At 40.5% G+C, this 27,857-nt stretch overlaps 1 protein-coding gene across 1 annotated transcript; it reads left to right on the forward strand.

Moving 5' to 3' along the window:
- The first annotated feature begins 23 nt into the window (after nucleotides 1-23).
- Nucleotides 24-27,770, forward strand: LOC117270349 (testis development-related protein). Its single transcript, XM_033647886.2, has 4 exons — nucleotides 24-443; nucleotides 11,980-12,036; nucleotides 21,776-21,891; nucleotides 25,034-27,770. The coding sequence occupies exons 1-4, from the start codon at nucleotides 357-359 to the stop codon at nucleotides 25,470-25,472; spliced, it is 699 nt and encodes a 232-aa protein (XP_033503777.1). The 5' UTR covers nucleotides 24-356; the 3' UTR covers nucleotides 25,473-27,770.
- The last annotated feature ends 87 nt before the right edge of the window (nucleotides 27,771-27,857 follow it).

A 27,857-nucleotide genomic window follows, 5' to 3' on the forward strand; every position in this document is an offset into this window, starting at 1 on the left:
AGGGGGGGGCAATGGGAGGAGCGACGTTTTGAAGTCCAGGTGGCCGAGCCTGCGTAAAAACGCACCAAACCCACGCCAAACTCTTACGAAATGGTGAGCGTCATAAAAAAAGCAGCTCGATCCTTGCAGCTCCTGGCACTTGTATGAATGAATAAGTTGTTTTCAGAGAAAGCCTCCTGGATTTGCTGCTGGAGAAATAACCTCAAGAGCGGAACGCGCTGGGTGGTGGTGCGTCGCTGCGATCTGCACAGAAAACGGGATCAGACTGTTCAGGGTGAACTTTAGGTTTTTGGCCAAAGAAGGCAACTTTGTTTAAACAGCGAGCAAGACGGCTTGTTTCAGCGACAAGTGGAGATATGTTCAAAAAAAGCAAGAGTAAAGTGCTGGTGGATTATGCGTCAGAGGAAGACGACATGTCCTGGCACTATCATCACTCCTACAAGGTAAAGAGACCGATGGAAACTCAAACACATCACCGCAAACAGTGACAGTCACTTATGCCCAGTTTCTCTCCACAAACAACAGGGTTACAGATGGCAAAATGATAATGTATAACTCCATGTATTATTCCACTTGCTCAGCCCACCGTTTCACTTGTTTCAGGATTTGTTTTTGGAAACAAGTGTCAATATGAGGCTGAAGGGCTGAACACTAAAGAGCTTTATTTCTAAAACACCTCAAATGAGTTGTGTAGCTGGAAATGGTTTAACACACATATTATTATAAAGTAAATGAAAAATAAATCCATTAAAAGCACAACTGATCATAATGTGACTGGTTTTCAACCACATTTATTTCATTTGAAGCTGTCAAACTTCCCATAAAGTGACCAAAATACACCTCATGTTGTTAAAGTGAGATTGTGGAGCAGGAGGAGGAGGAGGAGGACAAGTGCTTAAACTCCTGTCATGTCAGCTGAGGAGGACAGTGACAGAAAATGCTTAGAGGTCAAAGAGGTAGCTCATTGTCTCCCCAGACCCCTGTGCTCTTTGTGGGGATATTAAATGAATATAACTGTGATGCCATAGGAGAAAGAAAAAATTCTAAACATAAATAAACATTGGTACAAACAGGAATGTCATTGTTATATCTGTATGTATAGAGACTTTCAAGTCAAGTAGAAAGACTCTTGAACCTAGATGTGTTCAAATATGAATCTATTTGTATCCTATAAAGCATAAAGATCAGTTTGGCTTGAGCTAGAAACATCGCAATATTAAAGAAAATATGAAAATAATAATGTTATCAGTAAAGTTCATCCTTAACTTTGTTTATTGTGCATTTTCTCTCTTTTTTGGGGAAATGAATTGCACTCAAAATATGAGTTTAGTACGGTGAAAAGGGAGACAAAATAAGAACAAAAAAAAAAAACGAAAATGATTTAAGAGGGGTTGGATTATTTACACAATTATCATGTGTATTACTAACATGATATCACTATATTATTCTTTAAAAAATAAGGTAATGTAAGGTAAAACTTTAATGTACCCAAGGGGCAATTTGAGATACAGACAGTAGTCAGTAGTACAAGAAAACAATACTGGTATGTCCAGACACCCCTGATACACACACTTACACACACGCATTTCTCAGGTGAGCTATGTTGTGTGAGGTCTAAGAGACTCTGTATCAGCAGTTGCAAGCAGCTGGGCTCTGTCAAGGTGCTGGGGGGCAATGGAGATGATAAGACACACATGCACACAAGAAAAGACTAAAGGTATCCAGCAGTCTGTCTCATAACAAATGGCAAGCTGACATGTTTATTTCTTCAGCATTTTGCAGTGAAATCCTCTCCAATGAGTGTTTTACAACCTGTGGAACTTAAATTAGGTTTTCCAGTGGAGTATATATGGGACGAGTTAGATGCTGACTTCGAGTTTAATCGTAAAGTTCTAGTAAAAGGAGACGTAAGAATGGTTTAGTTGATATACAGCAAGATGCCAGAATCTCCTGATAGACATACCATGTTTTTCCTCCATAAAGATTATCACCATGATGGAGTCAAAATAATGTGCTGTCGTCATGTTTGTGGTATCTACTTGTCTTACTGTACACGTGATAAAAAGTTCTTTAAACTGTGTAGCTACTTGAGCTTTTATTGAGAGAATATTTAAGCTGTCAGAGGCACACTAATGCACCAGTTGGACATGTGTTGTAGTGCTTGAATTAGTTAAACTACACATTAACAATTATGATAATACAAAGGAAGATATAAGAAGATGAGATGCAGAGCAGTCGAACAAAAAAGGATCATTTTAAACACACGTGAAGAAGAAAATCATTTTTAAAATTTATTTTTAAAACATTGTGAACTTGTGAATGTCAGATTTCACCATCAGCATTCACTGGATGTATAAATGTGTCATTAAGTGGGCAATTGGGAAGATCAGCCAACACCACTTCCCAGCATTTTTCATTTGTTGTTGTGATAATGTCGAGATGTGTGACCCTTGGCTGGGTTTTATTGGCCGCTCTTAACTTCCACCCTGGGAACCAACGTATGTGGCCCTTATGTCTGAAGAGCTGCTCTGACTTCAGTCTGCGACTCTGTCTCCAGTGGTCACCATGTACTTTGGAAGATAAGAGCTGATCTGAGATCAGAGCAGCGACTTTGCCTCAGAATTCCTGGGAAAGTCATCAGGGAGGTCTCCTCAAGTCGCCATGGCGATTAAGTACATGCAGGGGTCAGAGGTCGGATCATAAAATGTCGTCAACACAGTGAAGAGCCAGCTCCAGCCCAGCAGTGATACAGGATGGAGCGAGGATAAAGATAACACAGTCTGGACATGCAGGCTTTTCCTTCCCCTTATTCAACCCACTGTGTGACCCACCTCACACAGTGAGAGGGAAGCTGGTAGGCTGAGAGATAACTGGAGTGTTTCAGCATCATAATCACATTGCATTAATATTTGTCTTAAAAAAAACTCCCTCAGAGTCATCAAAGATAATCAGACTGTCAGACTGAATTAGAAAAATGTTTAATCAGCCTTAAAGTCACAAAAAAGGGAATTTTACGGGAAAGACAAGGTTCAAAATAGGGTTATCGATAGCAGTTATTTTCAGTACTTTCCCATTATTTTCTTGACTAATCGATTAATCTTTTGATCTGTAACAAATGGGCAGCTATACTAAGTTTTACCTGTACCTCAACTGCATATTAACTCAGACATGCATTCACCTGCATCTTATCTGCACCTGCTTATTGTATTTTGTCCCCACATAGTTGAAAGGCCCATATCGCACAGTGTACTCAACCCCTCTAAAGTCCTATAGATTAACTGAGGAGGTAAACACTCACTTAAAATGTATAATGCTGGTTTCTTTCTTATGACTTCTCTAAAGTGAATTCAGGCTATTCCCTCAGACTTTATGAAAACATAATTCTTTTGGGGCTCTGTTGCTGAAATATATGACTAAACTCTTTGACTGTGCAACAAGAAATGCAAAGTTAATAACAGCCATTTCATGCAGAGGCTCTAGCTTAGGGGCCCCCTCAGCCTTTGGGCCCAGTAGGCCTGTTTGATAATCCACAGTCTGTCACATGTCAGAATATAGTGCACAGAATCAAATATCCCAGAAGGCAAGCTGACATATTCATATTATTTGCTTTGTCTGACCAACATTTTAAAACCATATGCAGTTTACAATCTTGGAAGCATTTGAGAAGCTGGAACGCCGTCATTTTTGTTTAAAGACATATTTCACTGCTGAAAGATGGTCTTTTCATAAAATTAGGCTTAATTAAGATATTAATTATTTTAAAATTGGTGCGACATGACCAAAGAAACATAGAGAAAAAGGGCTGTGGCATTCACTTTTTCTCAAGAGGTAGAAAACCTACAACTGCAAGAATGCACTGCACTGCATCGGACCAATTAACATGTCTGCTGGTGGGTGATGTAATGTGAACTTGGCCATTTTGACACAGAAAGTAACTGTGTCTGGTAACAAAAGATCTTGAGTTACAGTTAAATGGTATGCTAAAATATGATCCTGAAAAAATTTGAACAGGCAATACAGTAGCAGAATTCTAGTTCATATCTGATCAGTGCTGCTTAGTTTACTGTTTGATCTCAGCTTTTTCTCTTTTTTACAATACAGGCAACAGTATAGCGCCAACTTCCTGTTCACAAATTCTCATATTACAGCTAAACAGTGCACTAAAATGTATTTCTGAAAACATTTTACTCAAGAAATAGGCACTACAGTAACAGACTCATGGTTTATATTTGATCAGCACTGCCTAGTTTTACTGTATAATCTGAGTTTGGTCGGAGTTTAAGAGAAAGAGGGGTGACCCTCTCTTGATCTTCTCCTATACTCTTTGTTTTCACGCTGGCAGGCACACACAAATGCAGAAATACAATCTGTAGTTTGAGCAGCAGCCCTGAGAGCTAATGGAAATAAGCTGAGAGATGAACAGGGAGATCTGGGCACTGGTAACATTTACACATACTGCACACACTGATATGATACAAAGCTGGTTAAAAATTGGGAAAGTATCTCTTAGTGATTAAAATTGTTACCAATTAACTTTCTGACAGCTGACTAATGAATTAATCAACTATTTGTTTTAATTACTTTAAGTCAAAAAGGTTTTTTTGGCACTTTTAAATTAAGATTTTACATGCCAGTATTTACAGTTATAACATTAAGTGGTCTTTTAAGTGTGAACTGAGACAGATTCAGACATAATATCTATGGAATACTGAAATGAAGCCTCTTTTCTTCTTCTGGGAAGTACAAGAGCACCATGGGTAGGCTGTCTGAGAAATACACCATGTGCGTAACACGGTCAATTATACAGCAGTAATACGTGTAACAAAGTCAAATGTACATATGCAATATTAAGTATTTGAGTCTCAGTTTCTGTACCCCTATGTTCACCTATGAAGGGGCGTCTCCCACCTTTAGCATTTTTAAGCATGTTTCTAAGTTAATTTTTCAGCCTAAACTTATTGTATATTATGTTAACATATTCCTGTGTTACTTCATTTGTGTAGGGGCTTGAGTTATATGGTCGTAATTGGCGGAGGATTTTGTTTGTACCTCTTGCTGTCAGTCGTCAGGAATAAATGGAGATGGCCTCCAAAGATATCCATGATCTGGGCCTCTTCATATCAACACAATGCAGACAACACTCAAGTCCACCGGTCACACAGAAACAGTGCATCAATAAATCAATCAAACTTTATTTGTATATGTTCATGGCTGCTAGTGCAGTTCAGAGTGCTTCACAGGTGACTGTAATATAAGATAGAGCAAGTGTTGACTGCAAAAACAGTAAGAAAGACAAAAACAACTTAACAGTGTGACACCAATGCATAATGTATGTGCATACATGTAATCATTAAAATAACAGTAACATCTGGGGCCAGTTGCACAAAGCACCATAAGTTAAGATCTTCCTTAAAGTCTAAGTTAAGGTTTCCTTGAAAAAAAGTCAGACACAAAACATCCTTAGGTCTTTCCCCTAAGCTTTCCTTAAAATGTTTACTTAAGGGTTTAAGTTTTTCTCCTTATCTTGGTGTCATACTTAAGGAATTACTTAAGGTTGAGTTTATGGAGATAAATCAGAAAAATGGAGAGTGGAGAACCCGATGGACACGCTTAATGATGAGTAACTGATCTTGCACTTAAAATTTGACCAGAAGTCGGTTTATGATTGTGACTTTCCAAAGCTGCACTCTCCCAGCCCCTTTACAATTAATGATTGCTCTGCGGTTTTATGCAACAGGATCTTTCCTGTCAGTTATTGGTGAGGTATTTCATGCAAGCCTAAAGTGTCATACTTAAGGAGCAAACTTAAGGTGCAAGACAATGAAATAAACTACAAGGTCTACCTTTTTTAAGTAACATTTATTTGTCCAGAGAGGTTTCAGTGGCTCTGACTCACCTGGAAAGTGCTCAGGACAACTTATTTGCTGGTTATACTGGGACTCACTGGTGGAGCAGCAGCAGTCAGGGTCCAGAGGCCTCCCTAAAGGGATGGAAACAAGTCTATTAACATGTCTGACTCTTGTACAAAGTAGTTTTTTCTTACTTGGTCAAAATAAACAAGATACAGTTGGTATCTTTCTTCTGCATTTGTTTGCTCTGTTATTTTTGTTTTATGACAGAACAGATGATTTCCATGTGGCGCCAGTTCAGTGAGTTGAAACTGTAGCGTCACTTATACAGACAGACAGACAGACAGACAGAGGCCAGCAGGCAGACAGAGCCAGACAAAGGGATAATACATCCACAAACACACAGAGGAATAAAAGACAAAGACTGTAAAGGGGGAAATTAATATCTGCTCTCCCTCCACAGTGCTCGAGGGTGACTATAGTGCAGGCCCTGTGCTGTTGCTTGCTTTCTCACCACTCACTCTCTATTGAAGTTCAGCAGACTATAAGAGGCAGCTGTGGGCTTGCAGGCAGTGCGTGTGCCTGTTTGTCTATGGCTTAAAGCGCTAACACACCTGAATACTTCAATAACACCACTTTAATTCCAGCCCTCTTTGTGAAGTGGGATCATGAGAGGACAGATCAGGCCTGAGCAAAATCTTCAGACGGCCTCACATCTAAATCATTAGTGGTGAGGAGAAGAAAGGTAAAGCTGGGTGGATTATCTGTTGAAGGGGTTAGGGTGAAAAGTTATGGATATCAAACGTCTGTGAGTTTTGTTGTACAAGTTCAAACCAAAATAGGGCTCGTCTGAAGCATCTTTAGATTTAAAGCAATAGTCCAACCCTCTGCAAAAATATGATTATTTGCTTTCTTACCATGAGTTAGACCAGATGGTTGATACGACTCTCATATCTGCACAATGAACAGCTAGCCTGGCTCTGTCCAGAGACTCCTCATGTAAAGCACAATTTGTAATTCTTACAGCGATAAATGAAATACAGTTAATTTGTGAGCCTTAGAGAAGACACAAGTGTCCGCACACAGTTTGGCAACGGAAGTAGAGCTGGGTGCAATAGCTTTTCAAGCTATACGAGGGCATCAATCACCAAAGATCGTGAATGCTACCGTAACAAACTGACATCGACAAATGATGACTGACATACACCTGTGTGCAGTCAGTGAGTGTGTAGAAGACTTTAGCATGTGGCCTGATATTCAGTGGCCTGATATATACATGTGTTTGGTGGAGAAACCTAATGTTAGCATGTACAACAGCGAGAAATTTTAAGCATACAAGTTACAACTAAGTTATCTATGGTCATGTAGAGAACGTCAGATATCACGACATAGATTCAGAGTTTTGTGTCTTGTAATAATGAATCCTCCCAAGCCAAGGACAAGGACACAAGACCACTATGTATGAGGGTTTGGTCATAATTCTCAAACCAGAAACCTACATCCTAACAGTCAGGGTGTGTCGTCGACTTGCTAGTGAGCCCAGAGCTCGATGATGGGCTGTAGTCGTTATGCAAACATAAATTCTACTTCTGTTTCACTGTAGCATGAGAATTTTTGATCAAGTCCACAGTCCAGTGGTAGTCAACACTTTTGATAGCTTGCAGCCACAGATGCTTAAGTGAAACATGTTAAACAGAAACACCTGTTCCTGGGAATTGGTTGTGATTGTTATGGAATTCGGTAGAACTTGAGTGGGCTGTTGCAATATCAATTCTGACAGCTGAATAAGCAACAGCCATTTTGATACAGGCAACAGTTTAATCTCAATGTTAGTTTGCTAACTTATCTAGATGGCTGAGGCAAGATGCAATTTCTGTTGCCAACACGCGTGTGCATATTTTTGATGACGCTGCCTGTAAAGGGTCGATATTGACACAGATTTTAATATCTGGTTTCACTTGTAAGAACTCCAAAAATACAGTAAATACAAGTTAAAAAAAGACTACATAAATTATGTGTGAGGCTAACATCCTGGAATAATAAAAATGTCAAAATGGTAAATGTCTTTACTTGCATAGTTTAGTCCTCTGACCACTCAAAGTGCTTTTATGCTACATGTCTCATTCACACACACACATTCACACACTGGTGGCCAAGGCTACCATACATGGTGCCACTTGCTACTCAGTATCTATTCACACAGTCTCTCACACCGATGGAACAGCCGGTTTGGGGTTCAGCATCTTGCCCATGGATACTTAGACGTGCAGACTGGAGGAGCTGGGGATTGATCCGCCAATCTTCCGATCGATGGATGACCTGCTCTATCTCTGACCCCCAGCCATGAATGCTGCAGGCTAGCTGTTTCCTGAGTTCCAGTGTTTTTGCTAAGCTGAGCTAACCACCTCATGGCTGCGTAGCTTCATATTAAGTACAGATATGAGAGTGGTGTCAATCTTTATGTCTAAGGGCCGTGTCATAGTTGACGTACGCAACGCGAGCAAACACACTTTCTTTCATAGTCAACACACTGAACGCAAGCGACGCGGGCGCGGTTGAAATGCAGTACATCGCTCACGCAATAGTTATCGGTACATTACGACTAGCTAATACTGCTGTAGCTAGCTAGTATTTTATTAGAGTGCAGGGCACTAGAACTGTCGAGAACTACGAGTTCGCAAAGTTTTTCCTCCTCGCCTGCCATATTTCATACCTGCTTCTTCTATGAATAACAAAAAAATGGTTAATTTCAAGTACGTCGCTTGCATTATCACCCCTGCTGGCAATGCATGGTATTACACGCTTCGCTGCATCGCATATGAAAAAAATGGACAACACATTTTGAGACGCAAGCACGCATCATGGTGGCCAATGCGTCTCGATGCGTCCCAATACGTTCACGTCTGCGTGCCTTTGCGTCGACTATGAAAAGGCCCTAACTCTTGACAAGAAAGTGAAAAAGCATATTTGTCAAAATGCTGTACAGTTCCTTTCAATATATTTGGTCTAATGTTTGGTGAAACATACAAGTGCTACAGGGAAAAAAGCATGTTTTGAGTCCCTGAGCTTGGAGAATGTGGAGTATTGTTGGTGTGCAATGGCTGTTGGGCACTTCTGTTTGTACTTTGGTATTAAAATTCACTGTGCGTCTTTATTGCCTAGTAATCTGGCTTTTTTAGAGACAACACTGTGGTAAAATTTACACACTTGCACACAGACTCAGTCAGAGAGGGGAGAGTGGCAAACAGAGAAAAAATGGCCCCCTGAGGTGCAGAGGCAGAGCTCTTGCTTTCTGTTGTTAGGAGTGTTTCTTTCCCCCCGTAACACCACTCTCTCTTCCCTCCCCTCACTCTCTCCCTCTGTTCCAAGTTGTTAATGCTTTTACGCTCTAACGGTAGTCAGCAATCAGTATGTGTGAGTGTGTGTGTGTGTGTGTGTGTGTGTGTGAGTGTGTGTCTTTGATCGGCTCAGGTGGCGGAGACCCAGCAGACTTTGCTCAGACATGTCCAACCGCCGTTTCTCCTCCTCTCTCTCTTTCTCTCTGGTGGAGTTGTTAGATGTTAGAAGTTCTTACAGCTTTGATCATTTTACAGGAATTCTGGCTCCACTTCCTTAATCTCAGGCTCAGCTGCGTGTCTGATGACTTCTTGCTGCTGCCCTCTTCTCATGATTTAATGTTTTTAATGCATTTGGAGTCAGGCCAAGTCAGGTCCAAAGTCTTAACAGGCAAAACACATGTCAATGACAATGTTAAATATCTGACAAAATGGATTTCTAAGGTTAACATTCTTAAAAGGATGTCTGTGTTTAAGAGGCCCTTGAAAAGACGACAGACCCCTGCCCTATTATAGCACTTTTTCAAGTACCCTCTGATGTCTATCTTTCAGCTCCAGTTCCAATGTGACTTCTTGGCGTTCTGTACTCTGCTTGCTCGTTTTCTAATCCTACTGAAACGTGAGGACGCAATTCCTCGATCTCATGTGCAATGGATCAGGGACATGTTATATTATATTAGGTGAGATTCGGTGACCCTTTCTGACACAGAAGAGGAGCTTCCCTTAAGGCCTTGACAGACCCCATGGTTGGCTGTTGGTCAATGCTGGGCTGTTGGTTAGCGTCCGTTGCCCTAGTCTTGCACTGGTGGCCCTCATCAGGCCATGGCGGCCCTTGTGGGTCTTTGTCAGCTCTTTTTCAGCCAACTCAGCATGTTTAATCAGTGTTGGAGATGGCGGTGTAATGAAATCACCAACAGGCTGGCACTTAAGCTGAGTGCATGAGAAGAGAACCGGAAGGGAGGAAAACAAACTGCTAAAGTCAACAGGATGTGAGATCAAAACAAACTTGTTGTATGAAGTAAGTAAAGTACCACCACCTGCTGGTATGAAGAGCTGTTCCCTCTCAAGCAGGTGCAGAACATACATGCTTGTTGGCTGTGTGGTGTGTTTAAGTGCAACAGGTGACGCAGGTGAAGTGAGGCAACAAAGCAGTCAGCCTTCATCGCTATCAGTTCTTTGATGTTTGTTTGATGTGTCTGGGCCTTTAGTGTGAATATGAGTAGGATAAAGGTATTGGTTAGATATCCTGCTCTGATAGACTCTGAGAATAAGGATAGTCTCTCCTAAATTTAATTTAATCTGTTTTCTATTTTTTTTTTTTTTTTTTATTTTGTTTTATTGTATTTTATTTTATTTTACCAGTATTTGTTTTCTTCATCTTTCTCTCTTTATTTATAATCTAAACTCCAATGGCATTATTTCAGTGTTACTGATGAAGTTGCTCCTATTACAATGAAACTGGGTATTTAAGCTTGTATTATTTAAGCTTTTACTCTTCCATTTAGTCCTTTTTCACTGTATTCATTATTATTATTATTATTATTGATATTTTAAATCTTTTTTTATTTTAATACTCAAGGATCTGCTGGATCTTCAGGAGTGGCATGCTTAGGGTTGTCATAACTTTCAGTGTTATAAATTGTTTAAGACTGCAGCGTCCCGGCTAATAACCAAATAGAGCGTGTATCATTAAGGCCACTGATTACCACAGTGTCGATGGCTGGAGTCCGGCCCCGGCCCCCTCTCTCTCCCGTGCCTTTCCTTTTCTGTCCTCCCCTTATCAAAAAAACAAACAAACAAAAAACCCCACAAATACCCCAAAAATAATCTGTAAAAAAATTAACAGATTGTTCAATACTGATTTGTTTTTATTTTAATTTTGTTTTTGATATTTACGTGACTATGCGCCAAGACTGTTCACTTCCTGTTTGGGCTATGACAGGCCTACTGAAGTTATATTTACTTTCTCTTTGTTCAGGGATTTTATAAGGGCTAAATATGGGAGTTGATTCTTTTGCTCTCAAGTGTGAAGTCTTGAGAGCGAGTCAAGACACCATAATTCAATTAGGTACAACTTTATTGTCATCATACTTGTGTACAACATAAAATATGCTGGTGCAAAACTAAAGAAAAAAAGAAGGTGGTTGTAACAAGTATACAAATGACAGTGAAAGCTCATTTAAAAGGCAGGATAATTACAACTGTTGTTTGCACTGTAAACTTCCTGTATGAGTTAAGTCTCACAGCAGTTAAGCCAAAGCCCAATTTTTGTGACCTAACTGCAAGTCCTGCTCACATGTCTACAGGTCTGTATTCATTAGTTATTATCACTATTTTATTAGATTATAGCACTTAAAACGAAGTCACAAAGTGTTTCACATAAAACAATTAAACTATGAAACTTGACACAACTATTATACAAAGGATATATGAAAATGGAAGACTGATGCACAATGGAGCCAAAATAGCTCCACTTAAACACTCGAATAGAGTCATGTACTGTCGAGTCAACAGGTCATGAATTTATTTTCTCTCCCTTTTGTTTTAATCTGCCCTCTGAACTCGGTGGCTTCCCCTCATCCTCTCCAGTCCTCCATCCACCCATCCCTCCATCTTGCCTGTTTATGTTATACCTCTGAAAAAGGTTGCCCTCGATTTTACAGGAAGAGCCTGCACACACTCTGCACACACACATCCCTGCTGCAAAGTGTGGAGCACTGGTGTGTGTGTGTGTTTGTGTTTTGGGGGTTGCTATTTGTGTTAACTCACCGCTTGTGTATGTGTGTGTGTTGCAGGACAAAGACATAGAAGGAGAGGAAGAGGAGGAGGAAGCTGTCACTGCAGTGTCCAAGGTAAACAGTGCAACTTCACAGCTATTTGGATGTAACACAGACACAAACACACAGTTTGCTTCTTAACTTAAACTCAGTTTACACAGTGACACCCCCTAAAGATATGTACTCATTCGACACGCTCTTATCTCTTATCACACGGGCACCAGCACACAATATTGCACATTCTGACATCACACTTGTGTAACCCTAAAAGAATCTTATGTCACCAAAAACTCAATGCCCTCAACGCCCTCACATGCACAGACAGTTTGTGTTTGTCAGATGACCACAAAGTGTTTCATGGTGCAGCTGAGGTGAAGCAACAGGGTCAGAGGACTGCTGTGTTTATCTGTAAACAGCTGTCATCCCATGCTTTATCCTCAGCCTTATCACTAGAAAACTGTCTTGTTTGTTGTTATTGTGTGTGTGTGTGTGTGTGTGTGTGTGTGTGTGTATACTTGTACAGTTATCCTTATCCTAAAACACACTGTCTGGAACTGTGGAGTGAGGCACTGCAGTTTAGGGTAAAGGTTTTTACAGCTTGGGGCTTTATTTGTTTTGACCAGAGGTGGAGGAAGTGTTCAGATCCTTTATTTAAACAAAACCACTGATACTACACTGTGAAATTACTCTGTTACAAGTAAAAGTCTTGCATTAAAATGTTATATAAGTAAAAGTATGAAGGTATAATCAGTAAAATGTACTCAAAATATTAAAAGTATAAGTACTTTGTGTAGAAAAAGGTTCCCTGTGACTGTTATACTTTTATATATTGTATCATTACAGTTTTATTACTCATGCCAGGGGCGTAACTATAGACAGTGCAGGCAGTGTGGTTGCACTGGGGCCCGTGAGGTGGGGGGCCCGTGGAGAGAGTTGTTATTTGCATGAAAGCGTGCACTAGGGCCCGTCATAACTACCGTATGCCACTGACTCATGCATTGACGCAAAAGTAGGATTTAACTGTTGTTGCTTGAGGGGAAGCTAGGTTTGAGCTATAAACTGAAGATTGTTTTCATTATTTTATTGATTGTTTGGTTTGGGAAAAATAGTAAAAATAGTCAGAATGAGAGCCGAGGGGGATAATTTAACAACGTTTGCTTTGTCCAACCAACAAAACAAATAAATCAAAACCATTAAAGATTTTGAAGGAAAAGCAGCAAATCATCACATTTGTGAAGCTGTTTTTACATGAACGATTATTAAAATAGTTGCCAATTAATTTTTTATGTCAGTAGACTTATTGTTTCATGTGTACTTACATAAACTGTCAGGTAGTTTAATTTATAACAGACATCATATTTTAAAAACCTTCATGCTGTCTTTCTGATACATGCAGTGAAGTAAAAAGTATAATATATCCTTATGAAATGTAATGAAGTAGAGGTATAAAGTGGCCTGAAAAAAATTCTCAATTACAAGTAGGGCTGCATCGATTAGTCGACTAATCGATGACTAATCGACTATTAAAATAATCGATGACTATTTTAGTAGTCGACTAGTCGGTTTGAGTCATTTTTCATAGAAAAGTACTATAAACGTGCCCCAAAATACTCTTATTGCAGATATTGGCAGCTTTACACACTCTCCCATGACGGTGAAATAAAACCCTTTAGCTTGAGTATGAAACAAGACATGAGATGACATAATTTGGGGTTTTATGAGAGACAGACTGACATTTTTAAACATTTTAACACATTTTTCGATAAAATGATTAGTCGACTAATTGAAGAAATAATCGACAGATTAGTCGACAATGAAAATTAGGATCATGGGAGGAGCTGCAGCCCTAATTACAAGTATCTCAAATTTGTAAGTACAGTACTTGGGTAAATGTACTGTACATTCTACCTCTGGTTATGACCACCATTCACCTCCGTGCCGTGGCGTAAAGTAGTTATGACTGGCCCAATAGTGTATGTTATCGTGCACATATCGTCTTGTCACATGATCCATGACTTGACATTGGATAACATTAACATACATATTAGCCAGCAATCATCAATGCATGTCTGTATATCACAAAAAATACTACTAAAGAAAATGAGAAATTATTAGTTCAGTTTAACAATTTTAATAGTTTATTATAGTTAATTTGGAATAAGCATATAAATTTGTTATCGATTCCACCGACTGTTTTACAAAAAAAAAGAAAAAATAACATGAGGGAAATGAGTTTGCCTTTTCAAGGGCATATATAGCAAATATAGCAAATGGCACTGAGAGTTGAACACAGGCATATTTCCAAGGTGGCACTTTCTCTTTGGGCCCCCCACCTCACAGGCCCCAGTAAAACTGCACTGCCTGCACTGTCTATATTTACGCCCCTGCCTCTGTGGTTAGCTTAACATAATCAGATATTTAAATCGTAAAACACACTTCATCTCAAGTCGCGAGAAACAAAATAAAACATCTTGGTTTGTGTTTCCACTGTTACAAGTAATAAACCCTTAGTTCACCCAGTTAGATGTGAAAGCAATGATTTCGGGGCTGTTTCAGGTTAAACACAAAGGATCTTACTCTCTAAAAAGGTCTATCTCTGTAGGGTCCTTTACATAATGATGTCAGACACTTGGAGCGATAATCTGAGCCTGTCAGTGGCAAAAACAAACACTTTCAGAGATGTAGGCTACAGTGTGGGTGCATATGCCTCGAATATTTACAGTGCAGCCTGTTTTGTGGCAGCTGGTTACAGCCCTTTAGCTCAATACTGAACCTATCAAAAGTTTGGTAAAAATTGTCACTTAAACATAAAAACATGGGGAAATAGGGCCCAAGTTGAAAAATACCAAACATAGTCTTTTAGTTTAATATGTAATTTGGCTCCCAACCTGCTCACCTTGGCATTTATGTTGTATGATGCTGCAGTGACTTTCACTTTACATAGTCGGTTGCTCTCGATTTGATGGAGGTATAGGTTTTAATAGCTAAGGAGTACATCTTTTAGGTTAGGTAAAATTTTAGGTGAACAGTTATAACATTATGAATTAGACTTAAGGTCAAAGTGAGTTTAAGGAGAAAATGTCTTTGTGTAAGAATTTGTAAATACTGGTTTTATGATGTGGGTTTGTCAAGTGGCCTGTTTGTGTGCAGGAAACTTTATCTGCAGCTGTGCCCACTCCAAACACTGTGTGTGTGTGTGCGTGTGTGTGTGTGAGCGAGATTATGTGCCATGTCTTTGTTCATGAGAGATATGTCACATCTCCTGATCTGTACTGACAACAAGTCTTTACTCGAAGGTGTGGTCGTGTCTGAACTCCACTGACCGTGTAAAATCTCAAACACTCACACTGTATTGTCTCTGAACTCTGCCTGCCTTCCTGCTGTATGTATAGCGACTGTAGATGACTTAGTTCACAGGACATATTTCACGACCTGTCCTGTTTGTGAGGATAGGGCTAGCTGGGCTTGAGAAGGGAAGGAAACGCAGCATTCTTTCGAGGAGCTGGGCCTTTTGGACGGGAACAATCGCTGTGGAAGAAAAACAAGGCTGAAAATAGCCACAGACTGCTCTGACACCGTGGAAGGCTACAATTCCTCCACCGTCCACTGTTTTATGCTCATATTAGGACACGCAAAGTAGGCATGGAGGCCTGGAAGTGGAGGTCCACTGTAGTTCATTTTCATTCTACAGTGTTGTATAACCATTGTCCAACATGAAAGCAGATCAGCAACATCCGTGTCACAGCTCAAGTGTCTTAGGTTATGTTTTCAATTTCATTCATTCATGTTGTTTCCTGATTTACTTTAAAACTCACATCTCTGGTTTCAGATCACTTCACTTCCTGTCCCTGTGTGTTTTCCCTCTCTGTTGATGACTTCACCTGTGTCTGATTGTCTGTCCCGCCCTGATTAGCCTCACCTGTGTCTCGTTATCCTTCCCCTCACCAGAGTATTTAGTGTGTGTGTCTTGTTTTCTCTCAGTGCCACTTCGTCTTAGCTCCTTGTGTGTCTAGTGTTGCAGCCTTTTGTTTCCCTGTGTCCTTTTCTGGATTTTTATAGCTTCATATGAGCAGAGGAAATCTCTGTTCGAGTCCACTCTCACCTGGTTCACCAGTTGTTACAGTCTGTCTGTCATGTGATGGGGACCAAAAAGACTTTTTCCCATAGACTTACATGGCAAAGTCTATGGGAAAAAAGTCTTTTTGGTCCCCATCACATGACAGACACAAAGAGACGTCTGACAGTTTCATTTTTAGCGTCACAACCCTGGCGAAATGACTCCCTTCTCTATCGGGATTTGATCCATTCTGTCTGATAACATTTCAAAAGGCGAGAAGCCCATGCTCGAGACATTACAGGGGAACAGGGTAAAATTTTAGAATAATAGATATCATCATGAAACTTCCTCAGCTGATTACTTACAATAGTATGAAAAAAAAATGTATTACAAGTTTTAAACATTTTTAATTACGCAAATTATGCATTATCTCATTACATATGTGCTAATTTGCACTTATTTATAAATAAGATAAAGATAAATCTGAACATCTGATGAAGCCAGGTGCAAAATTCTTTTTTCATTTTGTTTACATATAAGATGGATTTAAGGATATCTGCTTTATTTACCTAGAAAATCAAAATATACTGTCCATAGCCTTAAAAAAATCTTTTTTTTTTGCCATATTTTTGGAATAAAATGTCACATAATTCAGACTAGGTATGATTTATTAACAAATCCCTCTTTAGATATCTTCAGAATATAGCTAGGTGTATAACTGGAAAATTTGGTGTACATAGGTTGTACAGAAGCTGAGATGTTCGACTTGGAGTATGACAAAAAACTCATTTTGAGAAAATGGCATTCAAAGATTTACATAGGGGAATTTAATACATTTCTATTGGAAACAATTGCTCACAAACAGAATAAATGTTCAGGCAAGGTAATAATGATATAGTACTAGTCCATACCCATTGAGTGCACAATTGCCCACACACAGTTTAACATGGTGTGTGTTTGGGATACAGGTCATAGGAAATTGCAGATTAAATAGTCAACTGAACCCGTTAAAAAGAGCAATGTATTCAGACAGTTTTTGTGAATTTGATAGTACGATTGCTTTATTGAAAGTACAGTAGTACCATTGCCAATAGTGGGATAGTTAGTGGACTAAAACTGTACATTAGTAGTTGAGGTAGCACGTTGAAAGGCAGATAGTTAAAGTGTTCATATGTTGTTTTGACTTAAAAGTGGGGCGCACTGGTAGAATGACTGACTGACAGTTTCCGTGATTATGTACAGCATACCATACCATTACTTAGTCATACCAAAAATTAGAACATTCGGCCACAGGGGGAGCCACAGCGATCGGTCACATTTTAGCCATTTTTAAGCATTTTTCTGTTGTTATAGCGCCACCCAGTTGCCAATTAGAGTTAAAATTCTCAAGTCACCTTGAGGCTTCCTGTTCTACATATCTACCATGTTTAGTAAAAATTGATATGGTGGTTAGGCCTAGATAAGAAATTAGCTCTCAAGCGCCCCCATTTTGTTTGATGGGGTCAATAATGATTATGTGTGGTCATATGCCTACAAAGTTGCGTGGTGATCGGTGAAACCCTTAAGATGTTATACACCTTTATGTGATGAGCCACGCCCTCCGCAATATTCATTGCCTTATAGAAGCTCAGTTTTAGTAAGTTTTCCAACTTTGCCAAGAGGGAACTTTAGATATTGGTCCCTAGATTATGTTCACCCAGTTTCATGCACATCAGTCAAACTTCCTAGGAAGAAATCGATTTGAAGTGTTTTTCAACAAATTCAAAATGGCGGAAAATTCATATAACCGGAAGTTATGGGTTCTTGAAGCAAATTTGTTCCTCATGAGGAGAGGCATCTCTGTGCAAAGTTTCATGTCTCTACGACATACGGGGCATGAGATATGCCCATTCAAAGTTTGCCATTTCAGTCGGTTGCTATAGCGCCCCCTTTGGCCAATTGATGTAATATTGCTTCATTCGCATCCTCCCATGACCCTCTACCACTGTGCCAAATTTCACATGGATTGACCAAGTCAGTGAGGAGAAAAACGTGGAACAGACACACAGACAGACAGTTTTCGTCATTATATAGTAAGATATTTCAAGCTCATGAAAACTGATGGTTTAATAACATGACAGGCATATAAGGCCTACAACTGTAGTAACCCAGCTAATGAACATATTGGCCTACACTGCACATTTGCTAACTTTTTGGTAAATTCGGGAGAAACTTACTGCCGCAAGTAGACAAAATGTAATAAAATAAACGTCTAAATATATAATTTGAATGTTTTCTTTATAGCAGTTTGAAAGAAATCTCAAAATTGACCACTGCATGAAAAATGTTTTTGCCTGCCATGTCTCGCCATAAGTCTAGTGCACTTGCTCTATGGGCTGTATAATGTGGAATATCCAGGTGATTTCATACAACGCAAATCAAGCTTATTCGGCTTTATGCACCTCTGACCAATTCTCATATAACTGGCGCTTTGAGCACCACGAGCCAAGCGCCATGAAGTTTCATTATATTTGAGAGAAGGCAGACATCTCTACGGCTGATAACTCCAACACTTGGCAGCTCACACCAAAAAAATAGCTCTACAGGCAAGTGGGAAAATATGTTTGAGCTTTCCCTTTAACCTCTAAAAGCAATATCAAAAAGCTGCGTTGTGTTTGATAACCACAATTAGCAATATTCCTAAATTCCACTTTAATCTCCCAGCTTCCATCTCTGGGGTATGGATGGAGGAATTCGGTCCAATAAGAGCTCTATTGTTCTGCCAGGCGTGGAGCTGTAGGTAAAGCTCCCCCACACAGCGAGCCTCAGTGAGCCGCTTGGTTCACCTACGTTTTTGGCCGGAGAGATTACCGGGCGCTGAGCTGCTTTGGGTCCAGAGGCCCTGGAGGTTAATGCTGAAGAGAATGGCGAATAGGCAGGCCTCTGTATGTGCACACATACACTGCTGGAATTCAGCTACAGCTCATGCATTGCACACACACACACATATATACACAGCGATACACTCAATCTGTTTTGGCATCTCTGGTTTCTGTATCTGCAAAGCTCGAACTACAGCAAATCTGACCCACGGTTTACACTTGATGGCACACAGGAAACAAGAAGCAGAGCGAGGAGGGAGACAGAGAAAGTAGAGACGGGGTGTTGAAATAGCTGAGATAACATTTTTGTAAATATTTCTTGATGATAATAAACGCCAAGAAACTGGCAGCGTTCTTGCCTCCAGGCACGTTCGTGATGGTGAGAGGTGAGACAAGAGGATTTGGTTTTTCATTTATCAGCAGCAGTGCCGGCCTCCTTATGAGATAACACAGTGAGCAAAGTGTTTACAAATCCATCACATAGCTTTAAAAGTGAGAAGAGTGGGATCGTGAGTGTTCTCCTGTGTGTGTGTTACATGAGAAGTAGAGCTTGTGTAGCCTGTAGGACAAACCGTTCTCATTTAGTTTATGTTATCTAAACTGTGACATTGTGATGCTTGATCTCAGACTTGGTGACAGATCTTATTGTACATGTTCCTGTTTAGTTTGAGAGCTTTCATATCCAGCTAGTTGTTTGCTTGTTGTAGCTGCTGCCACATCCTCCAGGAGAGACACAGGAGAGATGTGTAGCGTGTGTTTGTGTTCTGTATGCATGCAGCACTTTGAAATGAGGACCTCCTGGATAGGTAAAACACAGAACAAAAGAAGCAGTCGAGGGGTCGCCAAGGTCAGGTGCATTCATCAAATAGTGTTGTGAGCTCTGAGAATGTTTTAACACTGGTAGAGTGAGGGCAGGCACGGATGTGAGTAGGAGTGAACGTTATGGCCTTGACAGTTGACATTGGGAATTCTTCCCAGGCATGGAGAGAAACGGAGCCAAAAGTTTGTTCCATGATCGCTGAGGAGGGCGGTATCTGCGCTGGGTGGAAAGCAGCGAGGGCAGGGAAGGATTCTGATGTGACGGGGGGAGACCAGGGGAGTTTCAGAGGGAGTGGAGGGTCTTCCACTGGAATGTGCCTTGCGTGAATGCCAAGTCGATGCCACACAGGCTCCCTCTCTCCGTATTTATCTATCAGTGACACTGAACCTGTAGTTGTAAGGTTCCTGTCTAACAGCAATAAATAAAGGTGTCTAGTAAAGTTGGTAGTAAGTTTACAGCCCAGTCGCCAGAATAAAATGTTGACATATGTTTCTGCAAACCACAGATGTGTTACATTTGTCATATATATAAAATGTATGGTATAAGTGTTTTTAACATCAACAGTAGGACTGCCAAGAACCTATTTAGTTTTCAGTAATGGAAATGATATTTCAACATGTCTAAATGTCATTTTGACAAGTTAAAATGTTAATTTAAGATGTTACAAATATATTTAATCTAATTATAGTTATCAGTAATTCCAGTTTTTCTTCCTCCCACAGTCCAAAGACATGCAGGTTAGGTTAACTTCGGACTCTAAATTGCCCGTAGGTGTGAATTTGAGCGTGAATAGGGGTCCGTCTTTGTGTGTCAGCCCTGTGATAGTCTGGTGACCTGTCCAGGGTGTACCCCACCTCTCGCCAAAAGTCAGCTGGGATAGGCTGGGATATGACGTATGATTCAGATTACATGTGTACATTACATGTGATTACAGACAACCAAAACAAAAGCAGGTGTTTTCCAATGAGAGTTCGGGACATGTCCAGCTGTGTTAGTAGCGACCAAACCAGGTCTTTTAAGCAAAAACATGTCCTCATAACCTTTACCTACGGGTTTTTTGTGCATAAAACAAACCACACGTTAACAATAGTGTTGTCACAAAATAAAACTAAAAACTGAAATATAAAAAAATATGAAGTTTTAGCATATCCGCTAGATATGAAAATACAAATGTAACTAAACTGTGGTTTGCAGAAAAGTACAATGCCAATATTTATTCTGATGACTGGGTTGAAGTTTACCTTAAAGGACTTGTTCAACATATTGGCGAATAAACTTATTCACTTTCTTCCTGAGAATTAGATGGAAAGATCAATACCGCTTTTATGTCTATACAGTAGATTAAAAGCTACAGCTGGTTATCTTAGCTTAGCACAAAGACTGGAAATGGGGGGAACCGCTAGCTTAGCTCTATCCACAGGTAACAGAATCTGCCTATTAGTGGGGTAACTTCTGGACAAGAAATAGTCCAACACATAACACAGTGTTGAACTATTACATGATGTTTTTACACTTTGTTTTTTCTGCTAATTATACAAGCAAGAGAAGAGCGTGTTGATTAATGAGTGTAAGGTGCTGATTGGCAGATTTTATATTGAGCTAAGATGATCAGCTCCTGGTAGTGACTTTATGTTTACCAACCTAAGAGTGGTGTCGATTTTATCATCCAACTTTCTGCAAACATGTCCCAAAATGCCCAGCTGTTCCTCTGAGGATGATTGATGCTGCAGAATACTTTTTCTATCTACCTGTGTGATTACATTAACTTAAAAAGATGGGCCTAAACTTGGATGATGGATGTGTATGAGTTTAGGTTTGATGAAGAGCACATTTCATCAGTTCAGAGCCAATGAAGCCCAAAACAAAATTTCAAAAAATGCGCATCCATCAATCTGAGCATGAGGCTGCTTTTCTGAATTCCTGTTGACTTTATGAAATCGAACTCTTTTCGTAGAGAATAAATCACTCACAAAAAGGCATCAGAGATAAGAAGCTAACGTGCAACAGATGGGGATAATCATTCCAGCCTCTGCAGTTCAAGAATCAAATGCTCCCTTGTCTGCTGTTTTCTGTCAGGAGCCCAAGGTGAAGAAGATCATGTCGAAGAAAGAGAGGAGGGAGAAGAAGATGTTCTCCTCTAAAGATGACGAGCACTTCTTGCTGACCGGAGTCAAGCTGGCTGACCGCAGAGGGTGAGGTTACAAACACAATATGACCTTTATCAGTACATGTGTCTCTGTGCGAACATCACATTTCCATCAGAATGTATGTCTTCGAACTTACTTTAAGTATAAAGTGTCACACCCTTCACACTGACATTTAGATAGCCTTTTAGATATGGTTACACCATGTCAGCCATTGGGAAGTATGGACAGTGGGGATGAAATTATCCAAATAGGAACCCTCATCTACACCCACTGCATTGCCAGCATTACAATCCACCATCCACCCTTTGCTCTAATGCCAACGCAGGCAGTTTCAAATAAGCTCTTATTGCCCTTGTAGTGACAGAGATGGAGTGTTGACAGCCATTTCCAAATCCAGTGTCATAGACCCAACCAGGCTTTGTTTTGCATACATATACTCAACATGATTACACAACACAACAGTCAGTCATTTCAAAACACAGACAAGATTTTCTCGCATATAAAAGTGGGACAGATATATTCCTCAGTTAACCTGAAAAGAAAACAAAGAGAGGAAAGTCAAATCAAACATTGATTGAAGAAATAACTGCAAGGCATTAAATCACAACATCAAATCATGAATGAACAAAAAATTGAATCTTTATCTATCACCATTTCCAAATCCAGTGTTTATGATGTGTTACTTTGTGCAATTCCAAGACTGTTTAGGGACCCCAGTACAATGTTGGGGTCTAACATGTAACTAGTTAGAGTAATTAAATTACAGTTCCTAATCGAGATGTTGGTGATTACAAAGGGGTTTCATTCGACTATATGACTTTCATAAAAAAGTTTATTTGTAGAATATGAATTAAGCATAGTGTTCAGGCAGGACTCAATGTCAAGCTCAGCTCACATCCCAGCTACATCAGCTGATCTCAAACAGCCCAGTCAACTGATGGAGCAGCTGATTGATGGAAGGGAGTCAGCTGATAGATCACATGATTCCTTTCTATGTAACCAATTGGTGAATCTCATTCAGGACACTCTATTTAAACTGCTCTGGCCTGCCTACTGTTGCTGCTTCCTCTGCAACCTGCCTCCATCCCAGCTCCTCCTTTTCATGTTGACTTATCAGTGTCATTTCTGTTTGTCATCGATGCTGCTCTGTTCTGTTCCCGGGGGGGACTTTGCTGCTGCTGTCCCTGCCTTAGGCTTTCCATGTAGGCACATGGAAGGGCAGGGAGGTGTGCTCTCTCTGCCTGCGGCTTTCCTCATTTGCACGTGGAAGGGCAGAGAGGTTTGCTCACCCTGCCTTAAGGGCCGTCCACACCAAGAAAGATAACTGTAACATTAACTATAACGATAACAATGGCAGCATCCACACCAATGAACGATATCGTTGTGTTGCTAGGTTACACCAAACACACACTGCTCAGTGTGGTCGGCAGGGGAGGGATGAGTGCAGCAAATCTACCAGCCACTTGCATATTTCACCAGCATTCAGCTGGTAACGTTTAATGGTGCTAATTTTGGTCCGTGAACGGTGGTGATAATAATCATAAGGAGGCGAGACAGTTGTTGTCATTCATGTTAAGCTACATGAGGTAATGCTAGTTAGCATAACAGCTAACGTTGGCTATTCAAAAACGTCTTATCTCCGTGAACAAAAACACTCACCACTTATGCCAATGGTGCACCCGATTGCGTCCCAGATGTCCCTCTTCTTGGTCGCATCTTTATAAAGTCACTCACTCTTATCATAGAGGGGTGGATTTTTTGTACCTTGGTGATTAGCCTCTCTCCTACGTCGTCCGCCATGTTGAATGAGTCTGTGAGTGACGTAGTGACGTGATGAACGTCTCGACCTGTCATTTCGGATGGATTTTGATTGGCTGTCAGTGTTTCTATCGTTCATCAAATCGCTCTGAAAGTGATCCGAACGATATCGTCCACCGCTATCGTTGTCGTTATAGTTGTAGTGTGGACGCTGCCTTCCACTTGAGTTTAGAACGATTTTTAAAACTGTATATTTATAGTTATATTTATAGTTATAGTTCTTGGTGTGGACGGCCCTTTAGGCTTTCCATGTAGGCACATAGAAGGGCAGGGAGGTTTGCTCTCTCTCATATGCACGTGGAAGGGCAGAGAGGTGTGCTCTCTCCACCTTAGGCTTTCTGCGTAGGCCTGAGGAAAGGCAGAGAGGCCCCAGAACAGAGCCATATCACCAAATATAATACTGCAAATGGACATTAAGTTTTCTTTGACTGAAGTGATTCTGACTGAACATTCATTCTGTTGCTTTGCATCTCGTTTATAACAGAAAAGAAAAGTAATAGAAAAGTAATCAAAATGTTGCATTACTTGCTACATTTTTAACAGGGTAACTTGTAATTTGTAACCTGTTACATAAAAGTAACCTTTCCAGCACTGCACTAGTAAATATTCAAATACACGATTTCAACTTGTCAGATTTTACAGAGCTAGGTCAAACCCACAAACGAAGGGGGGTAAGGTGTCAGTCAAACCCTCATTGTAAAAGAGTACAATGCTTTTAGAATTGCAAAATTCCATCGATGGGTCCTGTGAGAAGGAAGCACCTGTGGTAGGGCTGTTGTGTTAGATTGCATTGTTTAGGTAATTACTCCTCAACAATACCAGCTATATGTTTTGTAACTTTGTGCTAAAAACACTGGTGTCACTCGGGCATGTTAAATGTATGTCAGACCCAGATTGTTCCTGGTTCACATCAGTGTAAATGGGATATACACAGTGGTCATTACTGGTCAAGTGTGTGTCGCAAAAGTATTTAGAAACTTGATTAGAAATAATGGAGTCAGGTCCAAGCACTTGTATTTGTTTATACGTAATTCAGAGCTTCGTTTGCCAGCATTTTTTAACATTCAGACCCTTTGAGGAAGTGGAACATGTATGAAGAGGAAAACCTGAGTTAATCACCCCTCTGGGACAAACAACCGGGAATTCCTATATAATGGTTTGCTGTATGGGGGAAGGTTAAAGTCTCCATTGTAAATTTATCTCATACCTTATCGAGTCAGTCCTATTTATAGTTAAGATGTGAGTGGTCAGCTGGTTATTTTATGTGCTAAAGCCTTGTCCAACAGCTGCTTTTTAAAGGGACAGTGCACCTCAAAATCCAAAACACACTTACACTTACCTACAGTGCTTCCTGTTTCTTTCTCTCAAGGTCTCACAAGAAAATCAAGGACGATGAGAAGGAGAAGGAAAAGAAGGACAAGCCAGAGAAGGGCCACTGTTTCTGGGATAGCGTCACCATGACGATGAGGCAGATCTCCCCCACCAAAAAACTGGAGAAGATGGAGGGCTGGGAGCCGCCTCACCTGGAGAACTTACCTGAGACTGTGACTGACGGAGCCCCAGAGGACAAGAGCCAGAAAGGGGACTCGCCAGTGTCCCTCCCCAACACTTTCGGCCTCCCGTTGGAGCTGGCCTCCTGGGCGGGCCGTGGTTTTGAGGAGGACTCCTCCCGCTATGCTAATCTCTCGGACTCCAAGGATTCAACAGCTGCCGACAGGTGGACAGCCCGCGCCAAAGTCAAGCTGGCCGGCATCAGCAGGATGAGCAGAGGGATTGTGTCAGAGAGCGCTTGGGAGGGGTTTAAATAGGAGCCATTGTTACCTTGGATACCCCTCCCTCCTCACTTGTGTACCATCGATAAAGAGGATGAAGACCTGAACCAAATATCTGCTTGTCTCTGTAGTCTAGTTCTGGACGACACCGGTGTTAACTGGTTTTGAGATGCCGTTATAAAGCCCTGACCATAACACATGAAGTTTGTCCTTATTGTTTTAGCTTTGAAAGTCCTTAAAGACAGTATCAGTCAGTTTTATCACTGGGCTCTTTTTGCCACTTTTGAATCACTGACGTAAACTGTAAATTACAACAAATAAAAGCCTTAAACTACTGTACCATTTTAACTGTGATCCACTGGCCTGGCATTTAGACATTTTATATTGTCAAGAAATAAGAGGAGTGATTTTTTTTATGTAATTATTGTCGCTGTCAGTGGTAGAGAATCAATGAAGAATATGCAAATCTGCTACTGAAGACTTGTTAGCTTTCACTTCCTTTCTGTCTATGCAGCATCTGAGTCTGGAGCCATAACTTATACATCAAAATTGGGCTTAAAGGAATACTTCACCCCCAAAATGACCATTTGTGTATCAATTACTCACCCCAAGTTGTGTTGAATTCTTGAAGGAAACTCTTGCATGCCTTAGTGAACAAAGAATCCAAAAGCAGAGAATGTTCTTAATGAATTGAAGTCACGGGGGTCCGCGTCTCACAACAGCAAAACTATATCAAAAAACCGACAAACTTTCACACAACTCGTGCAGTATAATCCAAGTCTCATTTATCTAGTCATATTCTCAACACTTCCCAAACAGGCAGCCCTTTCTGATAGGGAACTGAACTAAAAGTGAAACTTACCTATACTCTCCTCAAAGCCAGACTCCATTGACAAAAACAGTTATTTTATCTCGCTGAACACGGGAGCTGCTGGTCTAGTGCTGCCTCGATCAGTTAGTTTGATGTGTAATTGCGTTACTTTTTTGACTGCAAACTAATGCTCTTAAATACCAAAGTCACACAATGACACCATCAAACTGACTAAACAAGGCAGCGGTCGACCAGCAGCTCCTGTGTATAGCGAAGTAAAATGACTGTTTTTGTCAGTGGAGTCTGGTTTGGAGAGAGCATATATTTTCTCCATTTTTGGATTCATGGAGTGACACCTGCGAGTCAACTCAAGCTGCACTGATTCATACACACACGTCATATGTCACTCTACATATGACATCTACAAACACACACCCTCCCAATTTGGCGGTCTATTTAAGCTGCAAAATCTTCCCAGCTCTCCCTTTGCCTCATCAGTGCTGCTTCTTGCCCTTTCAGCCCCACCTCCAACACAGCATCCACTTGCAGTCTCCAGCTAGGGGGGCATATTTAATCATCACTCCCCAATATCACAGATAAACATATCTGCGGGGAGTGATGAGGCCGGAGTCTAGACGCCAAACTCTATGCTCTGCTGTTGAAATAAACATTTAAAACGTGACTGAATTAGTTTTCTTCATGAATTCAGCATAACAAGGGTCCAGCAACTGATATACAAATAACTGTTTGGGGCGTGAAGTACTCCTTACAAAATTTGTGCAATCATGAAACAGCTTATGAAACACTTTGGATCTGGAATATCTGTGTGTGTGAGTTTGTGGATGGACATGCATGCACAATTTTTTGTGGTGAATCACAGTCGGCATCGTTACGGAGACTTGAATATCTGTTGTGCTAAAACTAAATCTAATGAATCTAAGCAGCCCCCACAGTATCATAGATTGATACATGTTTAAATCTGATGCTGAATGAAGTTAATAAAATTTGTAATGATGACTGTGTTTACTTGTGACAAAAAAGCAGCGACTCCCTGCACCTGTGAAGTGCCTTGTATCTATAGAGTGACATCATGTGTTTGCCATAAGTTTGAAAGACACCATCCTCTGAGCACAAACCTGCTGAGCTCATTATGATCTATGCAGGAGCATGTGGGTCAGCCCAGCATCAGCCATTGAAACACTTACTGGTTTCCAGTTATAATCCCTGGATGCCATTAACTTCACCAGCAGGTACAGCAGAAGTGTTTGTGCTACATTATAAAAACCTGCTCAGTTCTTTAATGCTGTTTGTTAATGATTTTTCTTTTCACACTATCTGTTTTTGCTTCGCTCTTATCTTCTGTTTTAATCTGTTTACTGAATTTGTTTGATACTGCAGTCTGCTTCATTGCAGCCAGAAGTGTACACAGACACAGGTCCACTTTCAGGAATGCCTGTATCCTGTATTTATTCACTGAACGCCTGGGTCACATTTTCTTAAGTGGAATAAAGATCTAGTCTGACTGTCTGGCTCTACGTTTATTCAACACATTGCAGTCTGGAGTAAATCTACGCCTTAATTTACTGGGCTTTGCTTTCACCACCCAGATG

Source organism: Epinephelus lanceolatus, chromosome 13 (assembly GCF_041903045.1).
Source record: "Epinephelus lanceolatus isolate andai-2023 chromosome 13, ASM4190304v1, whole genome shotgun sequence".
In the NCBI taxonomy this organism is placed as follows: Eukaryota; Metazoa; Chordata; class Actinopteri; order Perciformes; family Serranidae; genus Epinephelus; species Epinephelus lanceolatus.